Source organism: Oryctolagus cuniculus, chromosome 16 (genome assembly GCF_051225735.1).
Source record: "Oryctolagus cuniculus isolate XC-2025 breed Fujian yellow rabbit chromosome 16, ASM5122573v1, whole genome shotgun sequence".
Taxonomy (NCBI): Eukaryota; Metazoa; Chordata; class Mammalia; order Lagomorpha; family Leporidae; genus Oryctolagus; species Oryctolagus cuniculus.
Genome location: NC_142882.1, coordinates 15,383,801 through 15,401,300, shown reverse-complemented (window position 1 = coordinate 15,401,300; position 17,500 = coordinate 15,383,801). Strand labels below are relative to the sequence as shown.

At 41.4% G+C, this 17,500-nt stretch overlaps 1 protein-coding gene across 1 annotated transcript in view; it reads left to right on the top strand.

Annotated features, from left to right (window-relative positions):
- The first annotated feature begins 1,980 nt into the window (after positions 1–1,980).
- Positions 1,981–17,500, top strand: part of LOC100350461 (vomeronasal type-2 receptor 116-like) — a 28,422-nt gene continuing 12,902 nt past the window's right edge. Inside the window, exons 1-3 of the mRNA XM_089315565.1 lie at positions 1,981–2,047; positions 7,103–7,266; positions 14,556–14,746. Of these exons, the coding sequence (XP_089171691.1) occupies positions 1,981–2,047; positions 7,103–7,266; positions 14,556–14,746 (422 nt within the window). The remainder of the gene's footprint in view (positions 2,048–7,102; positions 7,267–14,555; positions 14,747–17,500) is intronic.

The following is a 17,500-nucleotide window of genomic DNA, read 5'->3' as shown; positions in this document are numbered from 1 at the left end:
TGTTGATTCAAGGTTGCTGGTGCAGAATACTGAATTTGAGAAGTGTGTTGGGGAAGTGGATTAATTGTTTGGAGTGGTAGATGCAGGGAGATGAGCTCCTACAGTTCTCTGGATGTACCTATTTATTTAGCAATTAGAAACTCATGTTCCTAGCAGAGTACTGTAGGTCTGAGAGAGATATTAAGATGCAGTAATGAAGACAATGGCTGGGGTGTACACAGAGACATCAATGAATGACACCAGCCCTTCACTTCTTTCTAGAGAAACACATGTAATGATGCAACTTGCTGTTTTGTTTATCTGAACACCAACTCTTTCTAAAGATGCCAAATCCTCCCAAGCAAACTATCGAAATAACCACTCTTGGTCCCTTGTACACACAGGTTTACAGGTCTGCTGTGTAAACCTGGGGTGGTCCCCAAAGCCCTGATCGACCATGATGAAATCATAGAGGACAGGTTGGAGGGACAAAGACGTCTTTTCTTTTTTTTAAACTTTTATTTAATAAATACAAATTTCCAAAGTGCAACTTTTGAATTATAGCTGCTTCCCCCCATAACCTTCCTGCTGCCTGCAGCCCTCCCATCTCCCACACCCTCTCCCATCCCATTTTTCATCATGATTCATTTTTAATTATCTTTATATACAGAAGATTAACTTAGTATATACTAAGTGAAGATTTCAACAGACTGCACTCACAAAGACACACAAAGTATAGAGTACAGTTTGGGTAGTAGTTTTACCATTAATTCACATAGTACAACACGTTAAGGACAGAGGTCCTACATGGGGAGCAGGTGCACAGTGACCCCCATTGTTGATTTAACAATTGACACTCTTATTTATGATATCAGTAATCACCCAAAGTTCTTGTTATGAACTGCCAAGGCTATGGAAGCCTCTTGAGTTCACCAACTCCGATCTTGTTTACACAAGGCCATAATCAAAGTAGAAGTTCTCTCCTCCCTTCAGAAAAAGGTACTGCATTCTGTGATGACCTGTTCTTTCCACTGGGATCTCACTCACAGAGATCTTTCATTTAGGTCATTTTTTGACAGAGTGTCTTGGCTTTCCATGCCTCAAATACTCTCATGGGCTTTTTAGTCAGATCTGAATGCCCTAAGGGCCGATTCTGAGGCCAGAGTGCTGTTTAAAGACATCTGCCATTCTAAGAGTTTGCTCTGTTTCCCACTTCCCATGTTGCATTGTTCCCTCCTTTTTAATTCTATCAATTTATTATTTGCAGACACTGGCCTTATTTATTTGGCCCCTTTGACACTTAATCCCATCTTTTTGATCAATTATGAACTTAAACTGATCACTTGAACAAGTAAGATGGCATTGGTACTTGCCACCTTAATGGGATTGAATTGGAATCCCCTGGCACGTTTCTAGCTCTACTATGAGGTGTAAGTCCAAATGAGCATGTGCAGAACTATACATCTTCACACTCCCTTATTCCCATTCTTATATTTAACAGGGATCACTTTTAAGTTACATTTAAATGACTAAGAATAATCGTGTTGTTTTCCAAAGTGATTTTTCCACGGAATGGAGGGTGATAGGTGCAGAGCTTCCTTGCAGAATGCTTCCTTGTGTTTCCAGAATGGACACAGATAAAAGAATAAAAAGACTCAGAGGTCTGATCTGCTCTGACCACAGTGACACAAAATCTAGGTCTCTGTACTGTGACTGACTTAGAAATATCTCCCTTTGGCTTCTAGCCGTGTCCTTGTCTGGATCATCACACTGTCATGCACATTATATAGGCTGAGGACACAGCAATCCCAAGACTTGGCTGTGCCCTACATAGAGACAAGTTCTGCCTGCAGAGGGCTGACCCTGCAGGCAGTATCTGCCCATGTTCTTCCCATTTCAGCTGAGACTCTGGTCTCTGACTCTATGCTGGGGAGATACTGGATGTCACCATTTCTGATTTTTCTCTTCCTACTCCCACACCCTTTACACACTTCATTGAACATGTCGGTCAGCAGCTGCCACGTTTATCTGAAGATAGATGTCCACAGAGATGAAGATTTGGAGCTGGGTGGGTTCCTCCCACTTTACTACATGGAATTAGAATGTGAGATGATCCAATTATCTTTTACAGTCAAGCCACGGCATATAGTGTCAGCATCTCAGTAAGTTCAAGGTTGTGACTGAGTGTGAGTACATGCTTGTGCCCGTGTGTGTCCTATCCTTATTGGCAATTTTGAGAAGTATACAGAGAAGTGTCAGAAATGCAGTCCAGTGAAAGTTGAGTTCTCTTCAATTCTTTTCCCTTCCACAGCAGTCATTTCCTTTTTTCTGTTTGCCCCCCTGGTCCCTCAGAACAGAAGAGAGGTGTCAACATATTTAAACCTACCAATTTGGACACATCCCTCTGATCCAACCTTTGGGGTATTGGAATGGTTAAGACTGTTGGGACCCACAGATGAGTCCTGCTGGAGTCCATGGAGATGGTTCAAGTTGTCCTGATACACTGATAACCAGGCATAAGGTCATGGTTAGTTCCCAAGAGGCTCAAGCTGGATATCACAGTCAACAAGGGCATAGTTGAGATGTGCCTGAACTAGAAACCATGAAACCCTGAGAACCACCACTCTAAATGGACTCTGTCCCACCATCAATCAATAACTCAGTTCTACCAGAGAGGAAGCGTTGGTGTTCCTGATCATCAAAATAAAAAGGGAAATAAATCATGTTTCCTAACGAGTCAATGTTTTTTTCACTAGGATGCTGATGGTTCTTTTCCAGGAACAATACAGAAACTGCATGAATTCTGGGATTTGCACACCTCATTTGTGCATGCTTCTAGTAACTGGGTTGCTACTTTGCTGCTTAACAAGGGGGTTTAACACCTTGTTGGTCACAACAGTGGTGCAAGCTTCTCAGACATTTAAGAGATCCACATGCTCATGTGTTCAGAACAGGGTGAGGAACACAAGTTGTTTAATTGGAGTCAGTCTGTCCTTGTGAGTTTCTTTTGGAATTTAACACCTGTCCCCACAGCAGGTCACCTTGCATAAGAGGGAGCTCATGGTGGGTCTCCTCACTTTGGGGGCAGAATTGCAGCCTTGCAATTTGCCTAACCTGTGCCTTCACATAACCTATCCCTCTCACTGTTTCATTTTGGTGTCCTAATCTCTTTTAGTGACTCCATTTCTAGCCAAAACTTGAATGAGACATTTTTGTGGGAGGTCGTTCATGTGTGTGAATTTCTTGGTTAAGTGACAGTTATGACTGTGCATTGAGTGACAGATGTGGAGGTGGAATGTGATCTGAAGATGAAGGAATCCCTACCTTCAGAGTGAGAGCCTTTATTCCAGGTACCAAAGCTGGAGGTGCACTCTGCCTTCTGTCCTGCAGCTAGGGAAGTATCTCTCCACCCTCATTCTGTGCATAAGGGGCCAGCCATCATGTGCTTGTCACATCCTAGAATCTTCAATGCCTAGACCTGGGTAATCTAAAATGGGCAGCAGTTTTCAGTTCTGTCTTGATATCTCATTAAGAATATTTCAAAATTATTTAAAGATTTAACACAAAATAAAATTTTATGTAATTAATTAGAACAAAAGAATCACGGGAAAAAACTAAGTGATTTAATGCACTAAGATTGTTATTTATTAACAAGGAAGCATTTTTATGTTCAAATTATGGAGGAAACTTGAGTAGTCAGAAAAGAAGAGAATAATGCCAATGGAAGAAGAAAAAAATGAGAAAATGACACTAATTCCCATATAGAAATGATATGTGGGAGTTATTTTATTTTTTTGGACAGGCAGAGTTAGACAGTGAGAGAGAGAGAGACAGAAAGGTCTTCTTTTGGGTTCAACCCCCAAATGGCCGCTATGGCAGCCGTACTGTGCTGATCTGAAGCCAAGAGCCAGGTGCTTTCTTCCGGTCTCCCATGCAGGTTCAGGGCCCAAGCACTTGGGCCATCCTCCACTGCCTTCCTGGGCCACAACAGAGAGCTAGACTGGAAGAGGAGCAACTGGGACAGAATCTGGCGCCCCAACCGGGACTAGAACCCAATGTGCCGGCACCACAGGCAGAGGATTAGCGTAGTGAGCCACGGTGCTGCCAGTGGGAGTTATTTTTAAATTCCAAGAACTAATTTAGATGGCTAAGCTACTTATAAACAGCAGAAAATATTCAGGTGCAAAATGTAAATGAAGAGCGGATAATTCATTACCAACACTGAAAATAAAGACACTTGAGGGACTAGCTTGGATTCTATCACAATAAGACATAAGTCCTGAAGGGAATGCTCATCTTTCAAAGAAAATATATTTTAACAAAGCTGCTTTCATAAGGGTTGACATATTAAAGTGGAAAATATACAAAGGGCCCAAAAATTTCCTCAGGTGAATATGGATAAGGAGACAAATGCATCCCAAAGCTGGAAAAACTGGCAGGTCGGGTGGTTATTTAAAATATTCAAAACCTTATGGGAAACAGAAATGCCTGAATGTTTGTGTCTGCCTCTGAGCAGAAACTGGATTGCACACTGGATGCACCAAGTCCTTTCCAGAAAAGTCCATGAGGCTATGTGTGTGCATAACTTTTTCACACCACTAGAGGGCAACATCTTGCTGTCTGGTCCATACATAGAGATGCACCCTACTATTTGTAGGACCTTCAAATATCTGTCCAGGAAACAGGGGTATTCTACTTCACCTCAGTTACAAAGCCTGAACATCCCTCACAGTGGTTTGGAAACACTTTGCTTCACAGGAGTCAAAGAGACATCCCCAGATCTTCCATGTCCCTGATAATGTTACCTACCCTGGTTCCCTGTGCCAGGGCTGGCACATCACTAAGTGGCAGCCTGAGTCTGACTGAGGAGTTGTTCTGAATTCCATGGTCTGACCCTTCTCCCTGATGCTGCCCCTCTCTTTAGGTGGCTGTGGAAGAACTACCAATATGTGCTGGCCTTCCATTTTGCCATCCAGGAGATCAATAAGGAATCTCAGCTACTCCCCAATCTGTCCTTGGGTTTCTATCTCTACAATTCCTTTGACAGTGATCAGTCTACCCTGTGGAGCATTCTGCACTGGCTGACCAGAGAGCATCATTTCATCCCTTACTACACCTGCCAGACACAGAACTATTCAGTTGCCATAATTGCAGGGACCAAGTCTACATTTTTCAATGAGAGCAAAGAACCTTTTTGGAGCTCTACAAGATCCCCCAGATGAATAGGCCATGAATTCTGGAAAGAAATGTTGGAGCCTTTCCCACTTCTGGTGCTAGTGGAATGTGGATATTGACCTCACAGTCGCACAGTGATACAGAGCAGATCCCAGGGGTTTTCCCGTGTTGTGAGACTATTAACGGGGGAAGGAGAAGGAAGAAAGGGAAGGAGCAGTGGAAGCTTAGAGCCTCCACCAGATTCCTGTGTAGATCTAGGCAGCCATCTTGCCACCGACTGGGAGTAGTGACAGCTGACTATTCACAGCCTTGTGCCTTACTGGAAATACCACAGCACAGAAAACTTTCCCTTTCCACTCTCTTAGGAGGTATCCAGAGGCCAATGGTTGTCAGATGGATGCAGTTATCAATCTGCTGAGCATTGAGTTCCATCTGAGACAAAACTGAGGGCCAGTTCTGAAGACCTCCAAGGAGCAATAAGTCTAAGTCACAGTTGTGTTGTGGTTCACCTGTGCTCTATGCCTTATTCTCAACAACCATAGTGGATCGTATCACAGATCTCCCAGTGAATGTTCATGCTTACAACTCTGTGTCTCCTAGATTAAAAATTAAAATATAATATTTGTATGGGATAAGAAGGAGAGGGAGGGACAGAAGGAGGGAAAGGGGGATGGAGAGAGCATCTCTTCAAATTTGAATCAGCCCAAAAGATGGGAGCCAGGAACTCAATTCAGATAAAAATGGGTGGCAGGTACCTAACTACTGGAGCCATCACCTGCTGTCTCCCAGGTGTGCATTAGCAGGAAGGTAGAATCAGGAACCAGAGCCCAGAACCAGACCTAGAAACCTCCCTGTGGGACATTAGCATATGATCTAGTATCCTAAATGTTGGCTTCTCATCTCAAGGAATATTATTCACAGAGGGCTGCCCTTCACACTAGCAGCAATGATGTCATTACTGTCAAGTACATTAGCTGATATGAATTTTGTGCTTGAAAATTCATTTTGAAGAAAATCAGAGATGGTAAAGGATTGTCTTCTTTAAAACAACCTAAGTTATGCCCGGGTAATAAATAAGTTCCAAATTATCAAGAGATCCATGCAGTAAAGATTGATTTCTCTCTCAAATATTAAATTTCATGGAGGGTGGGATTTACTGGAGGTTGGAACTCTGCTCCAGAAATCACACAGGTCTCACTGCTACTAAGAGTATGTATGTGGCCGGCGCCGTGGCTCACTAGGCTAATCCTCCGCCTTGCGGCGCCTGCACACCCGGTTCTAGTTCCGGTCGGGACACCGGATTCTGTCCCGGTTGCCCCTCTTCCAGGCCAGCTCTCTGCTGTGGACCAGGAGTGCAGTGGAGGATGGCCCAAGTACTTGGGCCCTGCACCCCATGGGAGACCAGGATAAGTACCTGGCTTCTGCCATTGGATCAGCGTGGTGAGCCAGCTGCAGCATGCCGGCCGCGATGGCCATTGGAGGGTGAACCAATGGCAAAGGAAAACCTTTCTCTCTGTCTCTCTCTCTCACTGTCCACTCTGCCTGTCAAAAAAGAGAGTATGTATGTACCACTGATATAATATTATGACTAGGATTACCATTTCATCTGCAAAGATACACATGCTCTATGGTGATGTCAAGAATCTCATGACTGTGGACATAATGAGAGATTTCTTTCTAACCCTGGGGAAGGTGTGGATTATGGTAGCAAAGACAGATATTGTTGTGTATGAGACGAACCACATGCTGCACTCTTTCCATAGAGACTTCTAATTTTCACACCACAGAAGGGAAATCCCTGGCCTCAAACACTTTCTCAAGACAGTGACCCCCTCCAGGTACCAAGAAGACTTTTACTTCAATAAACTGTGGTTTCACATTTTTGGCTGTTTACCTGTTGGGTCCTTTTGTGGAAAAATTGGAGTCTGCCCTCTCAATACTTTCGTAGAGTTTCTGCCAGGAAATGTTGATATGATGACCATATCTGACACCAGCTACCTCATCTACAATGCTGTGCATTCATTAGCACATGCCCTCCATGAAATCCTTCTGGAGAAAATGAAAAAGACATCTTTACAGGCTGCCAACCAGACCCTGCTCCTTCCTAGGCAGGTAAGTCTCTTCAAAAAGCATGGCTTTGAACACCTGATGATATACATAGGTGCTTTATTACGGTCAACATATGATGCTGTTTTCTTTACTTGATCAGTAAGATCTGTCAGAATGGAAGATGAGCTCCTTGACATGGGCTATTGGAAAGCCTGTAATTGCCTTCTTGTTGGGGATAATTCTGTTGAAAATCTCAAATTTGTTCCCTTAAATTAGGTATTATTTTGGAAAAGATAAATCATAATGTAGCATGAAAACTATGATATATTCTAACTCAAATCATGAGAAAACATGGTAATATTTAAAAAATCACATCTATATCTGTTTTTGGAATTTTCTCAAAAACAGAATATATGGACAGAATGACTACATCTGACAGCTGCTATTTAATCTAGAATGTTGTAGAGCAATCCTCCTTGAGACAGTTTTGGTGAAAAGTGAAATGGGTTCTAAGTTATATTTTAAAATGACTCTGATAAATGAACTTGCATTAGCATAACCACTATTACAAAATCTGCAACTATCAGGCAGCAGGAACTGTGGGTCCATTGTTGAATATGAGACCACTCCCGATACACCTAAGCATAAGATATGCCTCCTGAGGTACAGATAGATTTTTCATCCTAGCTTCTCTGGAGCCATTCCCTGTATACAGAATATGTTTATTAGCCCTTGTTTGAATGTACCAGGCATAAATGAGTTAATCAAATTTGTTGAATAAATTAAATAAACCTAATATCTAGGAAAGCTAAATATGTATATTTAGAAGTTAATAATTATAGCTTTCCTCCAGCTTCATCCAATCTGGAAGAAAATCGAGTTTATCAATAGTGCTGGGGATGATGTATCTCCATGAATCAAGACACCATATGGCACACTATGATATCCACAACATTGTGAATTTTCCTGTGGTTCTTGGGTTGATGATTAAAATTGCAGAGTTTTCCTCCAAGAGTGCACATGTTTATGTGCCCTTGTTTGAATGTTCCTTGGATAAATAAATTAATCTAATTTGTTGAATAAATTAAATAAACCTAATATCTAGGAAAAGGTAAATATGCAGATATAGAAAATAATAATTAACTTTCCTCCAGCTTCATAAATTCCTGAAGAACATCCAGGTTGTTTTAAAGATTTATTTGTTTATTTGAAAGTCAGAGTTACACAGAGAGAGGAGAGGCAGAGAGAGAGAGAGAGAGAGATATGTCTTCCATTTGATAATTCACTCCCCAATTGGCCACAACAGCCAGAGCTATGCCAATCCAAATCAAAGATCCAGGAGCTTCTTTTGGGTCTCCTGTGTGGGTGCAGGGGCCCAAGGAATTGGGCCATCTTCCACTGCTTTCTCAAGCCAAAGCAGAGAGCTGGATAGTAAGTGGAGCAGCCAGGTCTCAAACTGGCAGCCATATGGAATGCCGGTACTTCAGGCCAAGGTGTTAACCTGCTGTGCCACAGCACCAGCCCAGAAAATACAGTTTACCAATAGTTCTGCACATGATATATCCTTCCATGAATCAAGACACCATACGGTGCACTATGATATCCATAACATTGTGAATTTTCCTGTGGGTCTTGGGTTGATGGTTAAAATTGCAGAGTTTTCCTAGAAGAGTGCACTGACCAATGCTTGGTCCTCAATGAAGAAATGATATAATGGCCTACCGACTTCAAGGAGGTGTGCTTACATTTCAATAGGGTTACACACAGATGGACCTGATATCCTTCTGAGACGAAATTGTGAACCTCTGAAATAAATATCAAACTTTAATTTCACTTCTTGACTATACATAATGTAGTCTTACTTACACATATTCTACGTTGATGTCTATAGAAAATGAAAGTTTGTAGAAGTCATCATACTCTTAGATTGAGCATATTTGCTCCTGTAGCAGTTGAGTGAATAAAATAAATGCAGCTAATGGATATGTTTTTCTTTTTATAGTGAAATGTACACAGCGTTGACATTACCTGTAGCTACCTGACTGTGCCATAGAACTCCAGAACATCTAACTCCCATTGAGTGAGAGAGGGAGAGAGGAAGGGAAGAGAGAGAGAGAGAGAGAGAGAGAGAATTTTCTAAACACCAATGTCCTTTCTCCAGAGATTGATTTTTAGCTTGTTTGTCAAAGATTAGTTCATTGTGTTTATACAGATTAATTTCTGGGGTTTCCGTTCTGTTCCATTGATCTACATACATATTAATATGACAATATTAGGCTGTTTTGATTTTAGTTTCTCTGTAGTATATCTTGAAATGTGGTATTGTGGGGTCTTCAGCTTAATTTCTATTGTTCAGTATTTCTTTAGCTATTTGAGTCTCTTGTGTTTCCCTCTAAATTTTAAGATTTCTTTATTTGAAAGGCAGAGTTACAGAGAGAGATGGAGAGACAGAGAGAGGAGGAGAAAGAATCCATCTGCTGTTTCACACCCCAGATGGCCACAATTTTGCTCAACAGGGAAATATGAAGAATTTCAAACAAAGAAACATGGAGTCTTTTGCCCCTTCAGATGCAGAACAGTGCATCCATGTGCAGATCACGAGTACTCAAACCCGGCGAGAAGTCACTGCCTCCCCAGGCTGGTGATCTTCTTAGCCTTTGAGGAATACCTGGGGATGTCTCTGGCCTGCATGGCTCTGTGCTTCTCAAAACAGTGACCATTTCCACCATGCTGGCCAACACCATCTCTGTGATTCTGGTCTTCTGAAAACCTGGAAGAACAATGAGGTGATTGCTGGTATCAGCTTTTGACTTCATCATTCCCATCTGCTCCTTGATCCAACTGGCTCTATGTGGCATCTGGTTGCGAACCTCTCCTCCATTTATTGAGTTAGATGCACACTCTGAGCAGGGTGTCTGGCTATTTGAAAGAATTATTAAGGGATTTAAAGGGAGATATAGACTCAAATACAATAATAACAGGGGACTTTAATACCCCACTTTTAGCAATGGACAGATCAACCAGACAGAAAACCAACAAGCAAACAACAGAGATAATTGACACTATACACCAAATAGACCTAGTAGATATCTACAGAGCCTTCTACCCCACAGATACAGAGTGTGCATATTTCTGCCTGGTGCACAGAACTCTCTCTATGATAGACCATCTGCTAAGTCATAAAGGTAGCCTCAGCATATTCAAAAAAGTGAAATTATACCATGCATCTTCTCGGACCACAATGCAATGAAGCTCAAAATCAAAAACTCAAGAACCTCTGTATCATATGCAAACATGGAGAATGAACAACATGATTCTGAATGACCAGTGTGCCGTAGAAGAAATCAAAAAATCTCTAAAAACAAATGAAAATAACAATACAACCTATCAAAATTTATGGGATACAGCAAAAGGAGTATTACGAGGAAAGCTTTTCAGAAAACTCTAAGATGGTGGAATAGGGAGGAAGCACACTGATAGTCCCAGAAAAGATAGTTTAATAAAAGTGGAGATACTATAGTCTCAGGGAAAAAAACTGAGAGAAAACTCAGGGGAAAAAACTGAGAGAAAACTCTTCCAGAACTAGTGGGACACGGTGGACCTACATGGAGGGCACAGGCACCCAGGGCTTGGGACCCCAGCCACCTCATCTATGCACCAGCACTGGAAAGGGAGATGAGGCGAAACCACAGTAGCCTGAGACACTGGCAGAAAAGCAGCAGGAAGTGCCTAGAGGGGAGGAGGCTTGAAGCCCCATGGGGGAAAGTTCACCAGCCTAACTAGAGGAGAGAAAATAAGTAAATAAAAGGGACAAGTACAGACACGATTCTCTCCACTTACCTTAAAAAGGCAGGGAAAAATACAGCTGGCACCATTTTGGACATACATAAAAGCTGTGCCAGCTCAGGGCTGTGCCCACCCTCAGCCAAGCAGAAAAACCTGACTCTGGTGGGGAGAAATGACAGGAGACTAAGATCCAGTGACTATGTGGAGCTTATGAACTGGGACTGTGAAAAAAAAAAAAAAAACAAAACTGAGGGTGTGTGGGAGAATTCACAGTGTGCCTGAGATGTGAGTACTCTCAGTGGGAGAAGCCAAAAACTCAGTAACCTCGGCAACCCGGTGGGAGACATTGCAGGGGAATCTGATTACACAGAGGACTGCACAGATCCTTTGTGAGGTTTTTGGGACAGAGCAGATGAATATTATACCCGTTGGAGCTAGCGCTCAAGTATTGATTGTCATCAAGGAGAAGAGGTAAGCTGAGCAGAATTATTTCCCTTCTGAAAATAGAGAGAGAGAGAGAGAGAGAGAGAGAGAGAGAGAGAGGTTTTACCATGCCAAACATGGGTGTGTCACATTTGGCACACCTTTAACCCTGAAAAACTGAACAGAGCTCTCTGGCCACACCTACCACAAGCCTCTAGAGATTCACCAAAAGCAGACAGTCCACTTAATCTAGAGTCATAGCATAACCAGAAAAGCCACCACAGCGAGGGAAAAAAAGAAGAAACCAAAGAATATTTATACAATGCCAAAAAACAAATGCAGAAACAGAGGAAACAAGAACAAGGAAGACATTATGATGCTCCCAAATGGACATGAAACTCCAATACAAGATTATGAAGACGATGAGATAGAAGAAATGCAAGATACGAATTTCAAAAAAATTTATGATAAGAACATATAGAAGTTATCAAAAACAAATGCATGAACTACCGAAATCCATACTGGAAGTACAGAAAAATCTCTCTCCTGAAAATGAAATCTTAAGGAGGAATCAAAATGAAATGAGGAATTTAATAGAACATGAAATTGAGATATTGAAGAGACATCAAAATGAAATGAAGAATTCAATAGAACAAATGACAAACACATTGGAGAGCATTAAAACAGAATCAGTGAGATAGAAGACAGAATATCAGACTTAGAAGACAGAGCACAGGAAAGTATACAGCCAAACCAAAGACAAGAAGAGTAATTAGAAATCTAAAAAATATTGTTGGGAATCTACAGGATACTATTAAAAAACCCAACATTCGGATTCTAGGAGTTCCTGAAGCATGGAGAGAGAAACTATTAGAAGGCCATTTTAGTGAAATACTGTACTTACAGTATGGACTTCTGTAGTTCATGCATTTGTTTTTGATAACTTCAAGATGTTCTATTATAAAATTTTTAAAATTCATATCTTGCATTTCTTCTATCTCATCGTCTTCATAATCTTGTTCATTTAGGAATGTCATGATGTTTTCCTTGTTCTTGTTTCCTTGATTTCAGAATTTGTTTTTTGGCATTGTGGAGATATCTTTGGTTTCTTCTTTTTTTCCTCACTCTTGTGGCTTTTGTGGTCATACAATGACTCGATTAAGTGTACTGTCTGTTTTTGGTGAGTCTCTAGAGGCTTGTGTTGGGTGTGGCCAGAGAGCTCTGTTCAGTTCTGCAGGGTTAAGGGTGTATCAAAGGTGACACACCCAGGTTTGGCGTGGTAAATCTTCTCTCCCTTTTTTTACTCAAAAGGGAAATAATTCCACTCAGCTGAGTTCTTCTCCTTGATGGCAATCAGTGCCTGGGCGCTAGCCCCAGTGGGTATAATATTTGTCTGCTCTGTCCCAAGGACCACACACAGGATCTGTGCAGTCCTCAGTGTAAGCTCAGATTCCCCTGCAATGTCTCTCACCACATAGCCAAAGTTGCCCAAGTTTGTGGCATCTCCCAATGAGACTACTCAAGTCTCAGCCACACCATGATTTCTCCCACAAACACTCAGTTTATTTCTTTCACAGTTGCAATTAATAAGCTCCATATAGTCACTAGGTCTTAGTCTCCTGTTATTACTCCCAACCAGAGTCAAGTTTTTCTATTTGGCTGAGAGGGGCGTGGCCCTGAGCTGTCACAGCTGTTACGTATGTCCAAAATGGCACCTGCTCTATTCTCTCACACGGCTCTGTAAGGTGAGTGGAGAGAAAGAATAGTGTCTGTACCAGTCCCTTTTATTTTTTTCTCTCCTCTAGTTAGGCAGTGCACTTTCTTCCATGGGGCTTCAAGCCTCAGTCCCTCTAGGCTCTCCCTGCCACTTTTCCACCAGTGTCTCAGGCTACTGTGGTTTCGCCTCATCTCCCTTTCCAGTGCTGGTGCATAGATGAGGTGGCTGGGGTCCCAAGCCCTGGGCGCCTGTGCCCTCCATGTAGGTCCACCATGTCCCACTAATTCCAGAAGAGTTTCCTCTCAGTTTATTCCCTAACTCTTCCCTGAGACTACAGTATCTCCACTTTGATTAAACTATCTTTTCCCAAACTGTCTGTGAGCTCCTTCCCTATTCACCATTTGGAGCCTTCCATCTGCAATGCATCATCTACTACTCAAATATACAAAATGCTTAGATATAAATATGTTCAGTGTTGAAATTCTAGGCAAATATAACTTATACAGGTAAAGCCAGTATAGTAGTATTTCACGTGATATGACTTCATGACGACATTTCTTAATGGTTTGCTTTTTAATGAATATTTTCTTAAATATCCATTTCATAATTCATTTATTTTATATTAATTTTTAAAAAAGAAATATTTTTAAGAATAGGTAATTATGTTCTTTAATAATACTGAATGATGATAAAATACTCAAGTGTTCTAAGGGCTTTGCTAATGAGTACACCCATCCCAGATTCTTTCACACATATCACTGCCAAACATAGAACACAGTAGCTTTGGAGGATTCTGGGCTGGAAATTGATTGTATTTCCAAGGTAACTCAGGTTATGCTATGGTAAAATATGAACCCCAAAATTGTGAGAGATCAAAGCAGTAAAGATTTACATTAGTTTCAGAGTGAACATATAACAGTGGTTTCTTAAGAGAGGGGGTTGTGTCCAGCGCCGTGGCTCAATAGGCTAATCCTCTGCCTGTGGCACTGGCACACTGGGTTCTAGTCCTGATTGGGGTGCCGGATTCTGTCCTGGTTGGCCCTCTTCCAGGCCAGCTCTCTTCTGTGGCCAGGGAGTGCAGTGGAGGATGGCCCAAGTCCTTGGGCCCTGCACCTGCATGGGAGACCAGGAGAAGCACCTGGCTCCTGGCTTCAGATCAGCACGATGCACCGGCTGTGGCGGCCTTTGGAGGGTGAACCAACAGCAAAGGAAAACCTTTCTCTCTGTCTCTCTCTCTCTCCTTTACTGTCCACTCTTCCTGTCAAAAAAAAAGAGGGGGGGGTTGTGCTCCCAGAGACATGGAGAAAAGATGAGGGAAAGACCACTGTCCTGATGATGCTATGTGCAAAGTTCATGCCTTCTCAGTTGGAATCGCAAAACTTATACAGCCTGTGGGAATCTTGCATGTTTTCTTCCATGCTCTTAGCAAGGAGTAACTCTCCTTAAAGCAAAGGGGCATGTGAAATGTGATCTTATCTGTACTCAGAACAAAGGACTGCAGCATGGGGATGGCCTCATCCACAACAATGTTCCATGTTGTTGCCATGATCCACACTGTACCCCTGTGAAGAAGTATTTTTCCACAATCTGTACATTGACAAGACTCTACATCATCATGTAATAAGCGCACATTTGCAGAGGAAACTGATGCTCCTCTTGAAAACAATAACACTAGTTACTGGGGAAGCCTTTTCTTCACACATTATAGATGTATTTGTCTGGATTTTATCCCTTTATTATCTGAATACATCACTAACATGTACAATATATTTAGGACTCGTATATGCATGTACATAGCACAAACTCATTAATTAAGCTAGTTGGAAAAATTAAAGTCTAGGAAAAGGCAAATGACCATATGTAAAAATTAACCTCAGAAATTTATTTCACCCTCTAATTTCTAGTTTTATTTATAGTAATAGGACTTGAAAATGTCTGTGTCCCTACTTATAGACAGTCCTTAGAAAACAAGTGAATTTTTCAAGGGATTCCAAAGATATATTCCTCATATATCCTAAATTAGAAATCATATGACCCAGAAAGCAAGAGTTAGATCAAACTATAAATAATTTAAATATAGTCAGAAGATTTGGAAGTTTTATTTTTGGTCATACCCAGATTCTCATAATATCAAAGAAAATCACACTCTCATTAAATAGTCCAAGGGTAGAAATGTAAAATAATATAAGTAAATATACATACAATTGCATTTATAAACTGTATACATTTTTGTAAGTTTTGACCTACCAGATAACACAAGGTGTCTTTAAACAGAAATTGTGAACTCTGATGATCTGTGGATCGACTTGTATTTGTTGAATCAAAAATTAACCTTGAATTTCATTTATTCAACTTAAAAACAATTTTTAAAAAACCTACACAAAAATCACAGTAACCTATCCATCCATGTTTTGCTTATGTTATTGAAGAACTACAATTAGCTTCCATAAAGATGCATCCAACCATTGCCACTCTTGCAACTATCTCATACATTTATTGATCGAGTTAAATCAATCACCAATTTGTTGTAAGGGTGCATGGACAAATGTTTTTCACCATTTGAGCTCATGTCACAGTGGCTACCAAACTACAAACACAAAAACTCAGCTTCTACCAAAAAGAAACCTTGAAGATAGGGAGATTGAGGGAAAATAAGGACTGCTGAGTACACTTGCATCCCCTGCATCTCATTGAGTGCTCTCTCTGTTTCCAGTTATGACTGTCGTACAGCTTCAGCACTTCCAAGGAAAATCCAATTTACAAACAGTGTTTGGGATGGTATATCCTTCCATGATCAAGATGCCTCGTGGAAACCATGATATCCAGAGTGTGTGGATTTTCCTCTGGGTCTTGGGTAGTTGGCTAAAACTGGAGTTTCTCTGCAAGAGTGCACATGACCAAAGCTTGGTCATCAGTGCAGAGATAACAGAATGGCCTACTGCATTTAAGGAGGTGTCGTTCCGTAAGAAGAACCAGAAACACAGGGGGGTGAGAAGAGATGAAGTATGAATCTTTACTGTATTTTGGTGCACTATGAACACAATTAGTTTACACAAGATGATGTATAATGGTAAGTTCAGGGATGACCTACTGCCCTTCTCTGGGTGTGTTGACTTATTAGCAATTCATGAAGCCCGTTTCTCTGTTAAAGTACTATGGGCTGAGAGATATTAGAGCCATGAAGAGACTTTTGGGGTGCACATATGGTCATCAGTGGCAAATGTGACCTTTCACCTTCTTGATGAATGGTCATGTGGAATGATGAAACTGAGTGTGTTTTTTTAATTCCAATGTTAATTCTTTCTACAGTTGCCAAATGCCTCAAAACAGTTGACTGGCCTAACAACTCTTGGCCCCTGTGCACGAAACTTTACAGAGCTCTGTCCCAGCAATGCCCTAGGGAGCAATGAGAGTCCAAAGCATGTTTTCCAAAGCTGTTTTTCCCCATAATGGAGAGTGGCAGGTGCATAGCCTCAGGGCAGGGTGATGCCATGAGTTCCTGGGTGGGACAGAAATGAAGCAATAAAATATATAAAAGCCAGAGCTCTTCTTATCAAAGGGACATTATGGCAAGGCCTCAGCCCTGAGACTCTTTTGATATTTCTTCCTTGTGATTCTGGTTGTGTCCCTGTGTGACTCAGTAGTTAGCACATATTGTCTACAGCTTGAGGGCATACAGAAATACTAGCATCAGTTGTGCCCTACATAAAAATCTGGTCTCCCTACAGGGGTTGAGGCAACAGACATAATCAAAACAATTTTCTCTTAATATCAGCAAAGACTTCAGCCTTTAACTTTATGTTGGGTTCACTTGACATGTTGTTTTCTGTGATTTTTCTCAACATACTCCTGAATTCCTCATACAGTTCACAGGACATACCTCCCAGGAACTGTTATAATTCCATGAGACCAAGTGTCTACAGAGATGGAGTCCTGGTACTGGGTGGGTTTTTCCCCCTTTACTTCCTGGAACCAGAATCAAACACGATCCGGTTATCTTTTTTATCCAGGCCAATGGATAAAATGGAGACATACAGGTAAGTCCAACATTGATTTATGTGTCAATTGTGGTTCAGACTGTGAGAGAGTGTTTCCTTCTATCTGTGAGTGGTTGATTGCACTTAAGAATTTTGAAAAAAAAAATCATATACAGAAGCGGCAGGAATGCAAATCAATGAATCAATGAAAGCTGAGTTCCTTCCCTTCTTTTGCTTTTTGCAACCTTCCCTTTCCATTTTCTGCTTTCTCTCCACTACTGCAGAGAGTGAGAAACAGACATTTTGTATTCACTCTATTGATCTCACCTCCTGATCAGCCTCCAAGAGTCTTGAAATTAATGTGCAGAGACTTAACTTAAGACCTGGCAGCCTT